This window comes from Peromyscus eremicus, chromosome 11, assembly GCF_949786415.1.
Source record: "Peromyscus eremicus chromosome 11, PerEre_H2_v1, whole genome shotgun sequence".
NCBI classification, from domain to species: Eukaryota; Metazoa; Chordata; class Mammalia; order Rodentia; family Cricetidae; genus Peromyscus; species Peromyscus eremicus.
The window spans coordinates 72,581,326-72,601,317 of NC_081427.1; the positions used below are offsets into that span (position 1 = coordinate 72,581,326).

The following is a 19,992-nucleotide window of genomic DNA, read 5'->3' on the forward strand; positions in this document are numbered from 1 at the left end:
AGTTGTTCTAATTTCCTTATATATTAAAAACATTTGGCTAAAAATGTTATCTTTATGATATATGTGAGCCAAGTAGAGACCCAGCTAAGTTAGGATATTGTTCACAGCGATAGCAATAGTAAGAACAATAGCTATGAGCTTATAATATGGATGGATATGGTCCAATCACTTCCTTTAGGTCTCAGCTTTGAAAGCCCCTGTGCAGGTGATGAAAAGAACTTCTGAGGAGGAATAACACACAGTTGCTTGTGGGAAAAACCTTTTTTATTTTAAAATGTTAACAGAAAAGAGATTATAGGAAACTCCTGTGCTTTATTTATTTATTTTTGACATATAAACAAAAATGCATTCCAGGAAGCACAAGGTAGAGATTTGAGAAAAGAACACTATTACAAGTAGATGGTCTTTCAAATATCCAGTGTGACTTTCAAGGACTGCATGTTAGGTCCCTTTAGAAAGCTCCAAAGCAGCTGCCCGGTACTGAAGCTTCAGCAGGAGTATTCTGAATCTCCAATTTATGTCTTTCTCAATCTGTTTACTCTAAGAACTAAGTATATGGTTAAAGAAAAAAAAAAAAAAGCCCACAGCCTACCTTTATACCACCCCGTGCCTAGAATCTTTTTAAGGAGATAACAGGGAGAAGACCAGAGAAGAAATATTAACACTGGCCACCCCTCTGCAGGTGGGGTACTGTCAACTGCTTGTTGTTAGCCCAAGAAAACCCGAGGTGAATAGTATCATTACACATATACCGACAGCATCCCAATCAACAGGTTAAGAAATCCTACGTTCTAAGGAGTCACTTCTCTCTGGAGTGCTTTGTCTGGCTCCAGTGGGCTGCTACAATGCAGATCCACAAGTAGTAACAGACATTTACAAACTGTAACTCTGTAAATAGCTCTCTACCAGACAGATAACAAGGTTACAATTCAGTGATTATAAAATCATCATCATAAGGAATCAATGACACTCTCCATACAAGTGAGGGATCTGGAGGCAAGGACCGGGAGTCCTTTGGTTCATAAGCTGAGCACATTTACTTTGCTTTAATTCAGCTGCAGAACCTTCGCAGATTTATCCCTGCATAAGTGTTGGTTTTTGTCTTAATGTCACAAAATTAGTTTCTTGTGAATTTTCATATACTAAAACACCAGACAATTTATAACATTTGGTAAGATACATTCAATCCACACCAGTTTTCCAAACCCAGCCTTTGGGAAGCTATCTTTTTTTTTTTTTTTTTTTTAACAGCGCTCACCAATCCTTCTAAAATTAGAAGGTAAAGGGCCACTATGACAGGGCAATGTGCTTGACATTGTTGGAGTAACACATTTTAATTCGCCCAGGAGCTGGGGGTAAAATGCCATTTTGATTTTCCTCTTAAGTTTTTTCTGCTTAAGTAGTATCAGAAGATGACCAGACATGACCACTACCACTTTACTTCACCGGCACTGAAAACACAGAACTATTGAATGCACGTAGATGCCAAGGAACATGAGATATTACCAGTTTTAAAACTTGCTGAAATCAGTTCATACTAAAAAAATTCTCCATAAGCTTGTTGAGTCCAGGTTATTCTTCTGAGGCACTAGACAGTGCCTCGGGTTAATTTTGGATATACTTTTCCATGTTCTCAAATAAGGCAGGCACATTATTTGTTGAATTTACTTAAGAAAGGATTGGAAGTATTAAATTCACAATCTCACCCACTGGATATAATCTTCACTAATTAAATTCTTCAAGTAATTAATGTTTAATGTTTTAATTTAAAAGCCAGTAAAATGTCAACCTATTTTATCTTCTGTATTTCACAGTGCTGGCCAGATCCCAGTTGGGTTAAAGGACCTAACTGTTGGAATTATATGGCAAAACCCTATCAGAAGAAGTGGAACACTAAAAATTTTGGACCTAAAAGAGAATATCATTCTCTTTTCCTATTGTGGATAAAAACTGAAACATTTTAACTTTACTTAGCCTTTCAGAAGGACAAGGGTATGCAGTTTCATTTTCTTGATGACAGTAAAAAACAAATGGTGTAACCGCAAGGGTTGACTACAAGAAAGGTCCAAGCACTCAGTACGGATTAGTAACTACCACCAGTACTCCACATGGGAGTACAGAGAGCAAGCCTTGAGTGTATCATCTAAATGCCTCTCATCATGTTACATATTTAACAGTAGGGTCAGTTTTCATAAGTTAGAAATCTCACTGAAAATGGGGCCTTATACCTGCATCTAAAATACCTGCTTACGTTTTCCTTCGAACGTTCTCTCCTCAAGTCAGAGACATAAAGACTCGTTCTACTAAGCAGGAATGTCCGGAGAACAGGATTCGGATTCAGTACTTTATGAATTTTTATTCAAAGTTTTTCTTTCAGTCTTGAAATGGAAATCGGTCATTACAGGAGAGAACAATTTGTACTCCCCAAAAATCATCATGGCATTCATGTTCTCAATTTAAAGTTGGCATTTCTAGGACCCGGGTGTGTGGCTTTCTATAAAAAGAGACGGGCTCATAAGATGACCCGAGGGAAAAACCTGGTTAAAATGAAAGTTTGAAGTCTAGGATAAAAGCTTGCTGGGTTTAAGGGGGAGTCAAAACGGGCTCGGTTGAGGCTGGGCACTAGCGGCCGCCCTGCAGGAGCGGGCGGTAGGACCGCGCAGACGCCGCTGGGGCTGCAGCGCCCGCGGCTCGGCGGGGCGGTTCGAAGCCGGGGCTCGGGGCTCCGGGCCGCGCTCGGCCGCCTGCCGACCCCTGCGCCGAGCCCGGGCTCTGCCCGCGGGAGACGCGGCTGCGAGTCCATATTGCTTTGACAGTTGCACTCATCTAGAAATAATGCAAAACGCTATTTTAGACGAACGCATCGCGACCCTGTGCTGGAGGAAGAAAGCAATCTAATGGGGGCCGGGAGGCTGCGGGCGCTCGGGCGGCGGCGGCGGCGGCGGCGGCGGCGGCGCGCTCACAGCTCCTCGTGCTTGATCCGGTGCGAGCGCCGCGTCAGGGCCGGCTTCTGCGAGCTGCTCTTGGCCTCCGACGCTTCCGCGAAGAACTTGAAGATGGACGGGAAGCTCTTCCAGGAAGTGAGCTCGTGGCGGTCGGTGCCTGCGGAGACACACACGGGATTACAAGGGTGGCGGGTGTGTGGCCACCGCAGGCGGCGGACCCCGCCCTCCCGGGAGCTCCCCGGTCCCGGTCCCCCGCCCCGGCCAGGACGCGGGGCCCCGAGGAGCCGCCGGGAGCGCCCGGGGCCTCCGCCCTCCGGGCCAATCCAGTAGCTCAGCGGGAAGGGCCACTCCCTCTCCCGCCTCGAAACCACCCACTTCCCCAGGCCTGGGATTGGTTTCCCCAGCGTGCGGGATCCCGAGTCCACCACACCCACCCCACCGCGCTCGGTGGCTGGGCTCCCAGGCAGAGAGCGGGAATGATTCCTTTTCTGGCCTCTCCCAGTCTCTGATGTTGGACACGACTGCTCCAGCGAGGTCACGGGGACCAAATCACTGGAGATATTTAATGAAAGGCCAGATTCAAAAGGAGACTAGGAGCCTTGAAAGTATTCTAGGCGGGCCACACGCTTTACAGATTTTAGGAGGATGGATCTAGAAAAGCCAGACAAAAAGTGTTTCAAAGAGGAACCACTGAAAGCATTTAGGCCCCCTATTCAGTCGGGGTATTCAGAGAAGCGGTAGATTTTCAATTTACCAGGTTATTTTACCACAGCTTCTGACTGTGGCTTGGGTTGCATATTATACACTAATTTTCAAATCAAATGGAACCTTTAGTTTGACAAAGGCGATAAGTAACATGTAGGCATGGGAATACACGAGTAACCCGGGCTTAAAAAAACTATTTGTGATAGCTTGTATAATTTAACCAATAACTTCATAATCGATTTTTAATTAAAAATAAAATAATTACAAATACCCCCCCCCCCCCATAGAAATTATGAGTGGTTAGCTTTGAAACAGAATCTTGTCCTCAATCACTTAATTATGCAGATACTGCTTGGAAGTCTCCGAATTCAGGGCCTCTGATACTTTAACATTGTTAATGATAATTCTTTAGTCTGTAATAGTAGGTCATTGCTATGGTTACTCTACAATGGTGCAAGACTTTGCCTTCCCCCTTCAGCTATTCGCTGAGACCTGGTAACCACATTTGTTGCCTAGCAACAGCTTTGTGACAGTATCACAATCTGGGAGTTATAACAATAACGATGCTGTGGCGCACTGGGTTGGCCAGAGAGCAGAAAGCTACAGTGTGTGCATGTGACTTAGCTGTGGGAGCTGTTCCTACCAAAGAACTCATCTCTTCACAGGTGCCCTTCACAAGGATGGCTTCACCCCCTCTTCTCTGGCCTTGTGAACCTGTGCTTGGAACTAAGAGCCAATATTGAAGTCATACTCTGGAGACATATCCTCCAACACCACTGTGTTCAGACTGAAACATGAGGTCATTTCTCTATTTGCTTACGCATTTCTGGCAAAATTCAATTTATTCAGTGGAAGGGATTGATGAGTATAGGTTTTACTGGTAAATCCTGAAGGGCCTGAATGAATTCTGATAATTGTTAATAGAATTCTTAGGGGAAAAAATCTGACTACATCAGTATGTGTGTAAAATTACCAGGTTTTTAAAACACATGGAACATGCTGATATCATTTTTTTTTTACTAAGTCAAATTATGTCCATCAAGGACATATCTAGATATCTTCAAACACATCTGTTTCAAATAAATGCCATGAGTATTTCCAGAAGGAGGCTCTGCCTCTTGGTAGGTTTATGAAAAGTTTGTCTTTTTCTGTAGACAATCCACTTTCAGTTCAGTAATAACTATTAAATTGCAGGCATGATGACAGAGTATTTAATCTGTATTTCTTCCTTTTGAATGTCCATCCTCAGATGCATGGCAACAACTATTTCCAAACACAGTAAGCCTTTCCTCAAGTGTTAACTGTTTCTTTCCTTCTCACTTCCTAACTTTCTACTACCACTGGGCATTTCTCCTTAGTGATCAGCTACACTGACCAGTGTTGCCCAGGTGAGGATCCATTTGTAACTTTCCCAGGGAGCTCCTCTTACAATTCTTCCTTCTCCTTGAAAACCAATCCAATCTATGACTCTGGAGGGACTTGGGAGTCAATGGTCTCAAGCAATTTGTTAAGTAACTTTAACCCCCCTTTTCCCTAGTGACAATCTTTCTGAAGGATGAACAGATGTCCTTGAGGATAAACTCACTAAAGGATCTTTTGGGTTTCAGCTCATGACACCTCTTGGCTAGCATAGTCCTGGCCTGCGAAGACCAGTGTAGGAAGGAGAGCTGAGTGCCTGTGTTACTCCAGCGTTTACCCTTGCAAGTAGATGGAGGAATGACTAGATGTCTGCTTCATCAGGAGGGAGGGTTACTAGGAAGTCAAGTAGGCTGACAACTGAGTCACTCCTTTAGGTAACTGAGTTAGGGCACAGAAGGTGGAATTTTTTCTGAAGAATTGGCACATGCGTATCTTACATTTTTATAGAAATCTCCTTTTTGAGCTGGTGAGACGGGGGCTTTCCACTGAGCCCAGCAACCTGGGTTCAACTCCCTGGACCCACGTGGTAGAAAGAGGGAAACGACCCAGGATGTTGTCTTCTGACCTCTATGTGTGCCATGGCGCGTGCGCACGCACGCACGCACGCGCGCACGCGCACGCGCACACACACACACACACACACACACACACACACACGCATACTGAAGTGTAATATAAAAATTATAAAAAACTCACAGACTCATCCTTAGAAGAAGAGATATAGGCAATTAACAGCTGCTGAAATAGGGAGGATCTGGCTTTCCCTGGACAAGCCCCCTGGGGAGTGCTCCCTCTCGACATAAGCAACACTAAATGGAACACACACACACACACACACACACACACACACACACACAACAGAGAAGAGGTCACTAATTTGAGGAGAGGTTAATATGGATGGAGTTGGGACTAGAAGAAGGATGGGTGGAAATGTTGTGAATAAACTACTCATGTATGAAATTCTGAAAAGTTTTTTAATTAAAAATTTCTAGAGCTGGGTGGTGGTGGTGCACACCTTTAATCCCAGCACTCAGGAGGCAGAGCCAGGCAGATCTCTGTGAGTTCGAGGCCAGCCTAGTGTACAGAGCGAGATCCAGGATAGGCACCAAAGCTACGGAGAGAAATCTCGTCTTAAAAAAATTTTTTTTTCTTAAGTTTTGGAAGTGGACTTTGTGCATGTGTTCGTGTGTGTGTGTGTGTGTATGTGTGTGTGTGTGTGTGTGCATGTGAAGGCCAGAGAACTAACTACCTCAGGTGTTATTCTTGGAACTTACCAAGTAGGATAGGCTGGCAGATCTGCCTGTCTCACTCTGCCTTTCCAGTGCTGGGATTACAAGCACATACCATCACACCCGAATTTCTTTTTATGTGAGTTCTGGAGATTAAACTCATGTCCTATGGTTGAAAAGCAAGCATTTTACTAATGCAGTCACCCCTCTGTTACTGGAAGCGAACTTTTAACATTTAAAAAGTAGCATTTGGAAGATGCATGCCAGTTTTGGTTCACATGCACGCTTTCAAGTATATATCTGGATATCATTTAAAACAGTTTGGTGGGGCTGGAGAGGTGGACGGTGGTGAAAATCACACGCTGCTCTTGCAGAGGATGGAGGTTCATTTTCCAGCACCCACATGGTGGGTGACCATCTGTAACTGCAGGTGTAGACTAAACAACACCCTACTCTGGCCTAGTGGGCCCTGCAGTGCACAGACATAAGTGCAGGCAAAGCAACCACACACACAAATGTAATTAAAATAAACGTTAAAACATTTCAGGGACAAAGTTCCATTGAAAATATTGACAAATTAATATGACAATCTGCACACAATAGTGCTCAAAGAACGGGGACTTAAAATATTTATTTTTAAATTATGACTATTGTGTGTGTGTTTGTGTGTATGCACATGTGAGTGCATGCTTTTGAAGTCCAGAAGTGTCAGGTCCCTGGAGCTAGAGTTACAGTTGTGAGCTGCCTGTTCTGGACAGCTCTATGTCAACTTGACACAAGCCAGAGTCATCTTAGAGGAGGGAACCACAATTAAGAAAATGGCTCCATAAGATTGGGCTTCAAGCCTGTGGAGGATTTCTTAATTAGTGATTGATATGGGAGGGCCCAGCCCATTGTGGGTTGGTGGTCCTGACTTCTATAAAAAAGCAGACTGAGCAAACCACGGGAAGCAAGCCAGTAAGCAGCTCCCCTCCATGGCCTCTGCATCAGCTCTTGCCTGCAGGTTCCTGTCCTGCTTGAGTTCCTGTCCTGACTTCTTTCCGTGATGAGCAGTGCTGTGGAGGCAGAAGGCAAACAAACCCTCTCAGCACAGCGCTGATAACCCTAGCTAAGAATCCACATGGTGTGGTGCTGGGAAACTGAAGTCAGTTCCTCTGGAAGAGCATTTGTTTGTTTTAACCATCTTTCTAGCTCCATAAACAAAGTGTCACTGAGGATGACATGCTCATGGAGCAGGAAGACAGGGCAACACTGTTTTCTCTTCTGTCTTCTCTATATCACTCTTTCCCATGGTAACCAACCCAAGTGCTCCTTACAAGTCAGTTGTGATGTTTAGTGTTAACTGTCCACTTGACAAAGTCTAGACTCACCAGAGAGCTGGCCTCTGGACGTGCTCCTTGGGGATTATCTTAATTGCATTAATCTAGGTGGGAAGATCCACCCCCCCATGGGGTCCTGGCTGGGGTCCTGGGTTTGAAGTGGAGAGGGAGCTGAGTAGCCTGTAGTTAGTGCTCTGTGGATGCCGTAAGCAGTTGCTTCAAGTTCCCAGTCTCCTGACTTCCCCACCCTAATGGACTGTACCCTTGATTTATGAGCCAAAATACCATTTTTTCTTCATTAAGTTGCATTTATTAGGGCATTTTACTACAGCAGCAGGAAAGGAAACTAAGACATCAGCCTTGTCTATGTTCTTGTTCACTTGATCTTACTGTGTAGCATTTTTCTCTGTAGAGGGGGTGTGCACGGGGGTAAAAAAATATAAATATTTATTTAGCTAAAAAATACTTGATATCTTGGTAGATGTACACTATTTTGAAGTTGAAACCCATTTTTTTCTTGCAGGTTTTTTTTTTTTTCCCTCGAGACAGAGTTTCTCTGTGTAGCTTTGCACCTTTCCTGGAACTCACTTTGTAGCCCAGGCTGGCCTCAAACTCACAGAGATCCACCTGCCTCTGCCTCCCGAGTGCTGGGATTAAAGGCGTGCGCCACCACCGCCCGGTTTCTTGCAGGTGTTTTAAAAAGTCAAATATAGGGGGCTGGAGAGAGGGCTCTGTCTTTAAGAGCTTTTTCAGGGGACCTGAGTTCAATTTCCAGTGTCCACACCATGCTGCTCACAACCACCTACAACTCTAACTCCAGGGGATCTCATGCCTTTGGCCTTTGTGGGCAACTGAACTCAACTGCACTTATATTCCCATACATATAATTAAAATAATACAAACAAATCTGTAAAAAGTTAAGTATAAATGACTTTTGTATGTCTTTTGGTGCTGGGATTGTCCTCAGGGCTTTTGAATGCTGAGTATGCACTCTGATACTGGGCTATACTCCAAGCCCAGTAAAAGGAGTGTCTTAACATGAAAACCAGTACAACTTACACCATCAACAAGTTCTATAATAGAGGGAAGGTCTCCAGAAGCAAACAGTCAAACAAGTGATGTTACACACACACACACACACACACACACACACACACACACACACACACGAAAGTATGTGTGACTGGCCAGAGAGGAGGTTCACTGGTAAATTACACGCGATGAACAGAGAGCAGAGACCGAAGAACATTAGAACTGTGGAGAAACATTACCAAAAAAATACAATTCAAAAGAATTTCTTGGTCTGAGTCACTGTTAATTATTAGTAGTTACTTTATCTTATATGTCCCAAGACCAAAAGGTTGTGGAATAATTTCAACATTCCATGTATAATTTACATGTCGGGTTATGGGGAGAATAGGGAATATCACTGTTCACAAAGTCACCTCTGAATATGACAGAGTTTTCTTGTATCTTTATTTCAGAAAGAACTCTCTCACATGTACTCCTATTTTGTCTCCATTCTTCCCCCTTTTTCTAAAGCAAAAGGTAATGAATAAACATTGTAAGTTACTATAACAAAGGAGAGAAGAAAATGTGTATGAGATACATTAACAGGGTACCATGTCTATGATACTTTCAAAATGACAAGGTTTCATTTTAAAAATTGATCTTTAACAAGAGAAAGAGGTACGCACAATTAGGAAGCAATAGAGACCCTGTCAATACAGCTATGTTGATAATAACAGGTAAGGGAATTCTTGAGAAAATCTCATATATATAAATCAAGAGTCTGTAATATGTATTAGTGAGCCCCAGTGGGATTAACTAATGAATTTATGGGCTCACCAACAGTTATTTTTAGAATGTTATAAAGAATCAGAAAAAACTCAAGAGCACCGAGAAACAATGTGCCACCTAAAAAGAAAGCATAACCACTAAAATTTGTTTTAAAATGAATGCTGGAGTTTCTAAAAAGAATATAATTAAAAAATACAAGCTCATATCTGAACGGAGAACGGCTGCTGAGGAAGCCCCGTGGCTCCAAGTGGCTCGAAGTGGGAATCTGCCATAGGGAGGTGTTCCACGCAAGGGCATTGATCAGGACTGTGTGACAGAAATGCCAGCTGCCGCTCAGTGAGCACGCTGCAGCGAAAGACAGGCACTTCTCTTTCCACTGCTAACATGTTTGCAAGTCCACTGGCTTTCTGCTGAGACCCTAAACATGAGATGTCGGATATGGACAAAAATCCGGGATGTAGAAAGCCCAGACACCTGCAGCTTCTGGGGAAGCCCGTCCTGTGTTTGATTAGCAACTTTCTGCCAAATACCTCTTAGCTCTGGTGGGACATAAGAAGGCAAGGAGATCCAAGGAGCAACTCTGGGAAGTAAACATTCTTGATGTGAGTAGCACCTTTAGTAGTGACAGGTCTCACACTGAACCCCAGGGCGAACTGTCCTAATCAGCCTCCACAAAATCAATAACGATAGATGCATTTTTATTACTTTATCTATTGATTCTAGATAGCTGGTATAGAGATGCTTTCTTTCTACCTTTCTTCCTTCTTCCTTCCTTCCTCCCTCCCTCCTCCCTCCTTTCTTTCTCTTTCCTTTTTCAGTTTTGAGATAGGGGTCTTACTGTGTAGGTTCTGGCTCTTTTTGAAGACCTAGCTGGCCTCAAACTCACAGATATCCACAGACATACCTCTGCTTCCCAAGTGCTGGGATTAAAGTGTATACCACTATGCCCGGCCTGCCTTCTTTGGTTTTAGTGCCTGTTTCCTCACGTTACTTAAGACTTGGCCTCTAAAGATACACCAAAACACTGAAGTTTAAGAGCACTGGCTGTTCTTCCAGAGTTCCCAGCACCCATATGGCAGCTGATAACCACTTGTAACTCCAGTCCCAAGGGATCTGATGCCCTCTTCTGGTCTTGGTTGGCACTGCACACAGACGGTGTACATACAGATACACAGGCAAAAACACCTATGCACCCATGGGTGAAAAGTTCTCTTTCCTGTTGCCACTTTCTTCTGGTATTTTAGATGATTTAAATATTATTTAAACATAAATTTTATTGAATATGTTTGATGTCTATAATACACACAGAGTAAAATGGTCACTCCAGCAGAACAAATTAACATGTCACCTCACACAATTATTTTCTTTCATGATAAGAACAGCTTTAAATTTTTTCTTCCCCAAACCACTAATACAACATTACTGTACCCTGTTCATGTGGCACAGCAGGCACCTGGACTTGCTCATGCTCTGCACTTACTGCAATGGGTTCTCTAGACGACACCAGCTCCTCTCCTCCTCTCTCCCACCCCACCCCATCTCCATCTCTTCAGTCTCTATCATCTCCTCCTCTCCTCCTCTCTCCCACCCCACCCCATCTCCATCTCTTCAGTCTCTATCATCTCCTCCTCTCTCCCACCCCACCCCATCTCCATCTCTTCAGTCTCTATCATCTATCTCCTCCTCTCCTCCTCTCTCCCACCCCACCCCATCTCCATCTCTTCAGTCTCTATCATCTCCTCCTCTCCTCCTCTCTCCCACCCCACCCCATCTCCATCTCTTCAGTCTCTATCATCTCCTCCTCTCTCCCCACCCCACCCATCTCCATCTCTTCAGTCTCTATCATCTCCTCCTCTCCTCCTCTCTCCCACCCCACCCCATCTCCATCTCTTCAGTCTCTATCATCTCCTCCTCTCCTCCTCGCTCCCCACCCCACCCCATCTCCATCTCTTCAGTCTCTATCATCTCCTCCTCTCCTCCTCGCTCCCCACCCCACCCCATCTCCATCTCTTCAGTCTCTATCATCTCCTCCTCTCTCCCACCCCACCCCATCTCTATCTCTTCAGTCTCTATCATCTATCTCCTCCTCTCCTCCTCTCTCCCACCCCACCCCATCTCCATCTCTTCAGTCTCTATCATCTCCTCCTCTCTCCCCACCCCACCCCATCTCCATCTCTTCAGTCTCTATCTTCTCGCTCCCCACCCCACCCCATCTCCATCTCTTCAGTCTCTATCATCTCCTCCTCTCTCCCCACCCCACCCCATCTCCATCTCTTCAGTCTCTATCATCTCCTCCTCTCCTCCTCTCTCCCACCCCACCCCATCTCCATCTCTTCAGTCTCTATCATCTCCTCCTCTCCTCCTCGCTCCCCACCCCACCCCATCTCCATCTCTTCAGTCTCTATCATCTCCTCCTCTCCTCCTTGCTCCCCACCCCACCACCAGCTTCATCTCTTTAGTCTCTATCTCCCGACATGTTTGTTTCAGAAAGTGTCTCTCTATGTAGCCTGGCCTGGAACTCTCTGTGTAAATCAGGCTGGCCCCTGCTTCTTGAGTGCTGAGATTAAAGGTGTGTACTACTATACCTGGCTTTTATTTGGCTTTTTAAAGAGTCCACATGTAAATTTTCTCTATGTCTGTCAACTCCTTAGCACCTGGAGGTCTACCCATAGTGTGACAAATCCCTATTAAAACTCTAATGGCAGTTTCCATGGAAATAGAAGAAAAAAATCTTAAAATTTATACAGAACCACAAAACCTCACTAGCCAGAGCAACACCGAGAAAGAGAAACGATGTAGGAGGGATGGCACCTCACAACTTAAAACCATATTAGGAAGCTCAGTAATAAAATAGTATAAAGCAACGAACCCGGTGTAGAGAGTCTGGAAACCAAACCAGCTCACTTTGACAAGGCCACTGAGAGGACTTGAGAGGAAAGGAGAATGTCTTCAACAAATGGGGGCGAGATGACTGGCATTTCACAAAAAGTGAGACCGGACTTTTACCATACACAAAAAAATAAAAACGGACAAGAGATCTAAATACATATTTCTCTTTTAGAACCGAAACTAAACCAAACTACACACTGGCTCAGTTGTCTGAATCTTTCCTGGTCCTTAACTTTATAGACCATGTGATAGAACAGACATGTGGGCATGTAATTTCTCCTAGAGTTCCTGACTTTAGTTCATTCACACATGTGTTTACTGTATTCCATGTTCTGTTTCTTGGATCTGGGAGTGTAGTGGCGAGCAGGATATATATGAGCTCTATTCTTGAAGCATGCTTGCTAGTAGGAGATGACAAAAAATGTAAAGCAACCAAGGAAGACAATCCCTCCAGAGTGTGAAAAGCACGATGACAAGATACAACAGAGGGAGTTAAGAGACCAAAGGGGATGGTGGATACCAAGGGGAAGGGTGGTCATCAATTAGAGTTGAGTAGAGAAGGATTTTTAACAGGGATCTGGCCTGTAAGAGAGTGGGATGAAAAACTTGGGACAGAGTTCTGTAGACAGAGTTTGAGAAGAACAAGAAGAAAAAGGTTGTCACGGTTATGGAATCTTTGGGTGTGACAGAAACATGGCAGGTCTGAGGATTAATAATTCCTACAAGATTAGTGAGGCACATCTCTGGTATACCACTGAGGCCACTTTCCTCTTTTATTCCATGCAGCACGCCACCTGTTGGGTGGCACCAACTATGTTCAAGGCAAGTCCCCTCAGGAGAAGTCCATACCGATATACTCTCAAGATTTACTGGTTCAGAGCAGGCATTCTCTTTCCACAAAGGAGGAAAAAAAGAAAAGCAAGGAAAGACTGAACCCTAGAAGGGTTCAAGTTAAACCTGTCACTCCATCTCTGGAGTGGTATGTTCCCGAAGGTCTGTGCAGGCCTGCTCCTATGGACTGTCCAGTTGTGGCTCACATGGCTTCTGCTCATTACCTGAGGCTTTCCTTTGGCAGATAGTCCATGTTTTCTCTCTAATTTCCTGAGGTCTCCACTGCATCCTAGGCTTCACCTGCTTTGGAACTCTCTGAAGGAGTTCTCATCCTGCCACACACTGTGAAGGCTTCTTTTGAAATCTTGGTAAAATCCCCAATGAATTTGTAAGTCTCACATTCTGTACGACTGTAAAATCCTCATCCTACAGACAAAGCCAGTTTAACCAGGAAGAGACTCATGGGACCATGGTCTTAGCAGCCTGCAGGTGGCTGGGCATGAGGAAAGGCTTTCCAAGGTGGCTTTGTGTGAGCAGGGCACTCTGAAGCTCTCTTAGAATAGTCTTTCAAATGAACTAAAACTCCATAGCTTTGAACTTGTGATGGGTGGGCTCAGGCCAGTTCCTGAGCTGCCTGTCAGGACACTTTTCCTATTGTCCCAAAGCAAAGGACTTGGTTTCTTTTTGATGAAACCTTGTCTCGTTGCATCTGGCACACTCTACTCTCCTTGGACACAACTTTGCATGCACTTCTTTTCTTGGGGAACTATAGGTTTTCTAAGCTTTTATTCTTTGCTCACACTTCTCACTGTACTCTTGGTTACTATACCGTACAGCAATAATCACACAACAGTCCAACTGCTAGGCCACCTCGAAATCCCTCTTCCATATGAACTGCTTTCCTCTTCAAATTCAGCTTCCCACAAAGTTTTAGGACATGGACAAAATGCAGACGAGTCCTTGAGCACAATGTTATGAACAACCTCCAGTTCCCTGCAGGGTCTTATTCCCATCTGAAATTCGTAAGCACAGGCTTAATAGTTCACACCCATCAGCATTCTGGTTTTCTGAGAGCACATCAGAATTACAATTTATGTGGGCTCAAGCATTCTAGAGCTTCTCCAGCCTAGTCTCTAAACTTCCACAAATTCCAGAAACCACTGGCAAAGGCTTCTGAACCATGTGACTGAATGGTCACAGTAACATCTCCACTTCTTTGTCCTTCTTTTCTGAATCTGTCACATTTTTTTTTATCCCTATGATAAACACCTGAACAAAAGGAGAAGATTGACTTTGGCCGATACTTTCAGTTTATCATGACAGGAGGGTGTGTGGGACCACAGCAGCTCACACAATGGCGGCCAAGAAGCTGAGAGACGAGTATTTGCCTAAGTACTGAGTTTTTATGTGAACATAGTTTTTATTTTTCTGCAATATCCATGAGTGCGGTTGTTAGTTGTGTGTGTAGTTTTAAGAGAAACTGGCATGGCTTCCAGAGTCATTATATCACTTTACCTCTTGCTTCTTGTGTCTGAAGACCCAGTTTCTCTGTTTTTGTATTAGAACAGAAAGGCTATTTCTTCTGTTTATTCTTTGTTTTTCTAAACTCATACTCAGGCACATAGTTCCTTTGCCTTTCCCCATACATTCTAGAGTAATCTTTCCTGTATCTATTGTATTATACAGAATTAATCTTGTCAAGGACAGACGCCACCTTTGTCCTTGGCTTTGACCAAATTGGGCAGTTTATTAAAGAGAGGTGGGTGGCTTGGCTCTTCTGTTACTACCTCAATTTCTGGAGGATCTAGAGACTAAAGTTAGCACCACACAGGTGCTAAATCACTTCAATGTAACTGAGTTTCAATAAAAATTCTAGATACCAGGGCTGGAGAGACGGCTCAGCAGTTAAGAGCACTGGCTGCTCTTGTAGAGACCTGGGTTCTATTCCCAGTCCTCACAACCCTTTGGAACTCGAGTACTAGATCAGACGTCCCTTTCTGGCCTCTCCAGGCACTGCAGATAAGTATACAGTGTGCATACATGCCAGCAAAACACCCATACACAAAGAAATAAATAAATGAAAAAAATTAAGAAGTTTGGATACTAAAGTTTGGTGAGAGTTTTTGATTTGGAATATTCCATGTGTATTCTCACTTTTTTTTTTTTGAAAATACAACAGTGCTGTCCTTGATTCCACTGGGAAACGATAACTGGAAGCCAAGCTTGGTGCTGCCCTGGACTCTGCTCTGGGGGCTGCTTTATTAGCTACATTTCTGCTGTGGCATGTTTGGCTGTAGCTGTTAACAGTTTTCAGGGAGGTCTGTGAATCTGTCAGTTTTCCACTCTACTAAAACAGTCAATTGGGAAGGTGGTCTTGGGGATCCAGAACTTCACGTGTACAAAAACCAAAACCACAAACCAACAAAAGACCTGCTAAGTCTGATACAGTGGTGTAGCCACAACCTAGTCAACCACTCAGAAGGCTGAGTCAGTAGTGACCCAGGCACTCAGGGTCAGTCTCTCAGGGAGGGAAGAGGAAGAGAACAAGAGCGCCCCAGGCCTCATGACCTGAGTTTGATGCTCAGAACCCACCCATGGATGGAGAGAGCTGAAAGCTGTCCTCTGGCCTCCATATGTCCACTGTGGTTCCTGTGCATATCCTAACTCAATCAATCAATCAATCAATCAATCAATCAATCAAAAATAGGAAGGAAGGAAGAGTAGGCAGAGGTGTGACAGCTTATGCCCATCATACTAGCACTTACGAGATAGAGGCAAGAAGGTGGGCATTCAAGGTCATTGAGATCAGCCTAGAAAGAAAATGAAAAAAGAATAGGAAGAAAAGGGAACTTGTGCCAGCATTCAATTCTAATCTGAGAACAACGAGCACTTTGTTAGTTGGGTGATTAAATATACAATGACTTATTACTTACAATTCTTAGTGTTTAATATTTGTTGAAGATAAAATAAATAAGAGTTTTAAACACTTTAACTGTTACTGGTATATAAAATGCATTTTTATGTAGTGAATTTGTATCTGACAATCTTGCTGAATTAGTCTTTTTATCCTAATAATGCTATCTGTAACTGGGCATGGTGGTGCACACCTTTAATCCCAGGGGCAGGTGAATCTGAGTTGGAGGCCAGCTAAGGTCTATGGCGTGAGTTCCATGACACAGAGAAACTCTGTCTTGAAACACCAAAAACAACAACAACAAAATAAAAAAAAAAAACTAGATTTTGAGTTTTCTACATATTTATAATCATAGCATAATGTAAATAAGTTCAGTTTTGATTTTTCCTTTCTAATAATTAGATTCTTTACTTTTTCCAGTTATAAAACTTTAAACTATAAACAAAAGTTTTATAATTTAAATTTTAAAGTTTTTAGGGGGGAAAGACTGTAGGAGTCAGAGGGGATGGAGGACTCCAGGAGAACATGGCCCTCTGAATCAACTAAGCAGGGCTCACATGGGCTCACAGAGACGGAAGCAGCAGGCACTGGCCTGCGTGGGTCTGCACCAGGTCCTCTGTGTATGTGCTATGACTGTTAGCTAGGTGTTCTTGTGGGACTCCTAACAGTGGGAGCTGCTGTGTCTCTGATTCTTTTTCCTGCTCTTGGGACTCTTTTCCTCCTGTTGAGTTGTCTTGTTCAGCCTCGATATGAGGGCTTTTGTCTTGTCTTAGTGTATTTTGTTTTGTCATGTTTGGTTGTTGTCTCTGGGAGGCCTGCTGTTTTCTGAAGGGAAACAGATGGGGAGTGGATCTGGGGGAGGGGGAGGTGGTCAGGAGCTGGGAGGAGTGGTGGGAGGGGAAACAATGGTCAGGATGTACTATATAAAAGGAGAATCTGTTTTCAGTAAAAATTAAAATGAAAAAGTCAAACCTTAAACTATTAACAAAGTAGACTAATATACTGATAACCTGATCTAGTGAGTACAATTCTTATAAACAGTGCAAAATTATTAACAAAGTAGACTAATATACCAATAACCTGATCTAGTGAGTACAATTCTTATGAACAATGCAAAATTGGCATCAAGTTATCACATCACATGTTCTATTTTTATTGGTTTCCTGATGATACATTAAGAGCAACTCCATCAGGCAATACTGTTTGTTATTGGTTAGTGGTCATGCATGTGTCCTCGGTGAAGACCATGGCTGTTTCCATACTGCCAGTTAGATGTCTAATATGGGTTTCTTGTCTTCCTAGTTAAGGGTATGCTGAAATATGAAACTGTTCCCCACCTGGTTTGCCGTATTAACTCACTCCTCCTGTCTCAACCTGTCGAGAAGTGGGGATTACAAGCCTTCACCAACAACCTAGCTCTTTGAAAAAATTGAAAACCACATTGCCAGTGCTTTCTACATGGCACGGTTTCTTAGACTTTGAGTATTTACGTGCACAACTTAATATATTCACAGATGAATCATGTAAGAATAGCAACTTCTACTGTTGATTATTTTACAAACATTTACTATCAGGTAGTATTAGAGAGTATCAGGTTAGGGAGACTTTATGAATAATTAAACTGAACATAAACTTTCACTAAGGACTGCTTCCTGATGAACTGTATACAGCCAGGTACGACGAAACAATGACTCAGAAAGGTTATAAAGATTGTTTATAGTCATAAGCCTGATTGCATTTACATGGATATGTCTTCTAACACAACACTTCAAAACTGTAGCTGGGCTTTTCAAATGGTGCCCCCCCCCACTTTCCAGATGACCCCCACACTAATATCTTTCATTACTTACTGCTTATGAATTTAAATTTTTAATCTGGTATCAAGTTTACTTCTACAATTGTAAATATTCATAATCTTGGAGTTTGAGACATAGTAGTAGAAAATGAATATACTTAAGAATATAGATGAACTTAATTGTGCTACAGAACTCAGCAAGAACATGTTATTTTCATTCCCTTGTTTTATATACTGGCTGTACCCAATACTTTATTTTATTTTTTATTTTTTTGGTTTTTAGAGACAAGGTTTCTCTGTGTATCCTTGGCTGTCCTGGAACTCACTCTGTAGACCAGGCTGGCCTCGAACTCAGCGATCCTACTGCCTCTGTTTCCTGAGTGCTAAAATTAAATGTGTACAACACTACCTCTCAGTAATTTTTTTCATGTTATTTTATGTGTATGGGTGTTTTGTCTGCATGTATGTCTGTGTAACATATGATTCCGTGCCCACAGAGTCCAAAAGAGTGTCTCAGATCCCTTGGAACTGTAGTTACAGAAGTCTAAGCCATCATGTTGACACTGGGAATCGAACTGAGGTCCTCTGGAAGAGCATCCCGTGCTTTGAACCACTGAGCCATCTCTACAGCCCTATGTATGCAATACTTTAAATTTTATTACACGACCATGAAAGTCCTTCTTTTTGAAGAAATTTAAAATCAATGTAAGACTTATATTTGACCATATTAAAGAAAGGATGGGGATTATTTTCCAGAGAATCTCAGATACTCTTTGGGTGTCATTCTAGGTTTATGGCATCTATTATTTTATTTTTACACCACAGAGTAAATTTAAAAAGTCATACTGAGAGGAACATACTCTTGTAAGACTAAGATAGGTTTATCTGCACATGAAAATAAGAAAATGTTGGCTTATGGAAACAAAGTGTTTTGCACTGATCAAAATTCAATATTTTTGGATAAAAATTTATAACCATCAGTAGAAACACAGGCTTGTTAAAAACCTTGCTAAAGGAAGTTGTATATGGAGGAAAACCTGTAGTATCAAGGCAGAGACAGTTTAGGAATCCCAACATAAAGAATGCCATGGTATATTTCCCAGAAAAATATTATATTTAGAAATTATAATAAAGTGGGATAAGATATAGTAAAACTCTACAGTGAGTTAATAATAACAATTTTAATGACAGTGTATTATCATTAGAGTAACAGTTACCTTTGCTTGCGTAGTCCTTACTCATGCCATCTACTGAAAATGTACTTGAGATGACTTATATAAACATATTGTAGTAAAATAAAAGAAACAGGTGGTATAGATGACTAGCAGAAAAGCAAGATAAAGTAAGTGTGGTTGTATATAGTTACCATTTACTTTTTGGTCAGTTAGAATTATACATTATAAAATTAGAGATTATATTCTTTGGGAAGAAACTGGATGATAGATATTTTTGTGCATACCTGTATTTTATCCATGCAAAGAAAAAGAATGTACTTATTCCATAATCAATAATAGTTCTCACTTTACTTCAGAATTTCATTTGATCCCAATGTAACTGTTTCAAGTTTTATGACTGCAGAAGGAATGTAAGCTGAAATTATAAGAAAGTAATTTGAGAAAAAAAAAAGGACTTCATTAAAAGTGGGTTCTGCCACAGAGGGTAGGTAGAGATTAAGGGAAGAGAGGGAACAGCGAGATCTTATTAGGAAAGGGAACTAGAATAGGTAATTATGGATGGGTGGCTGAAATGGGAGGGTCAAGTGGGGATGGGAGGGGAGAAGGGTTGTGGGAGGGAACATGGGGAGAGACCCCTAAAGTTAAGGAGCATTTGATGGGTAGTGAGGAAACCTAATAGAGTATAAACTTCCTAAAATATATATCATTTATGAAAGTGTTCTAAATGAAATCACCAAATAATGAGGGAGACAGAGTCCCAACTGGCCATCTCCTGTGGTCCAATGATGGGATTGGGTTACATCTAATTGAGTTGTTGGCAAAAGGGGCCCCACAGGAATCCCCAAACAACCCAGGCTGTTGCCAAGACTATAGATTACTCTCCACAAACTGACAACAAGGCCCCATTGTTGAAGACAACACCTACACAGCTCACTGGACATGGAGATGTAGAACTCGTGCCTATATAGAGC

The 19,992-nt window shown here is 42.7% G+C and overlaps 1 protein-coding gene across 5 annotated transcripts in view; it reads right to left on the minus strand.

The window, feature by feature from the left end:
• Positions 1–246: 246 nt before the first annotated feature.
• Arb2a (ARB2 cotranscriptional regulator A) overlaps positions 247–19,992 on the minus strand; it is a 464,203-nt gene continuing 444,457 nt past the window's right edge. For all 5 annotated transcript variants that reach the window (XM_059276570.1, XM_059276574.1, XM_059276573.1 and 2 more), the window contains one exon: positions 247–3,102. In XM_059276570.1, the coding sequence (XP_059132553.1) occupies positions 2,960–3,102 (143 nt within the window). In that variant the 3' untranslated portion in view covers positions 247–2,959. The remainder of the gene's footprint in view (positions 3,103–19,992) is intronic.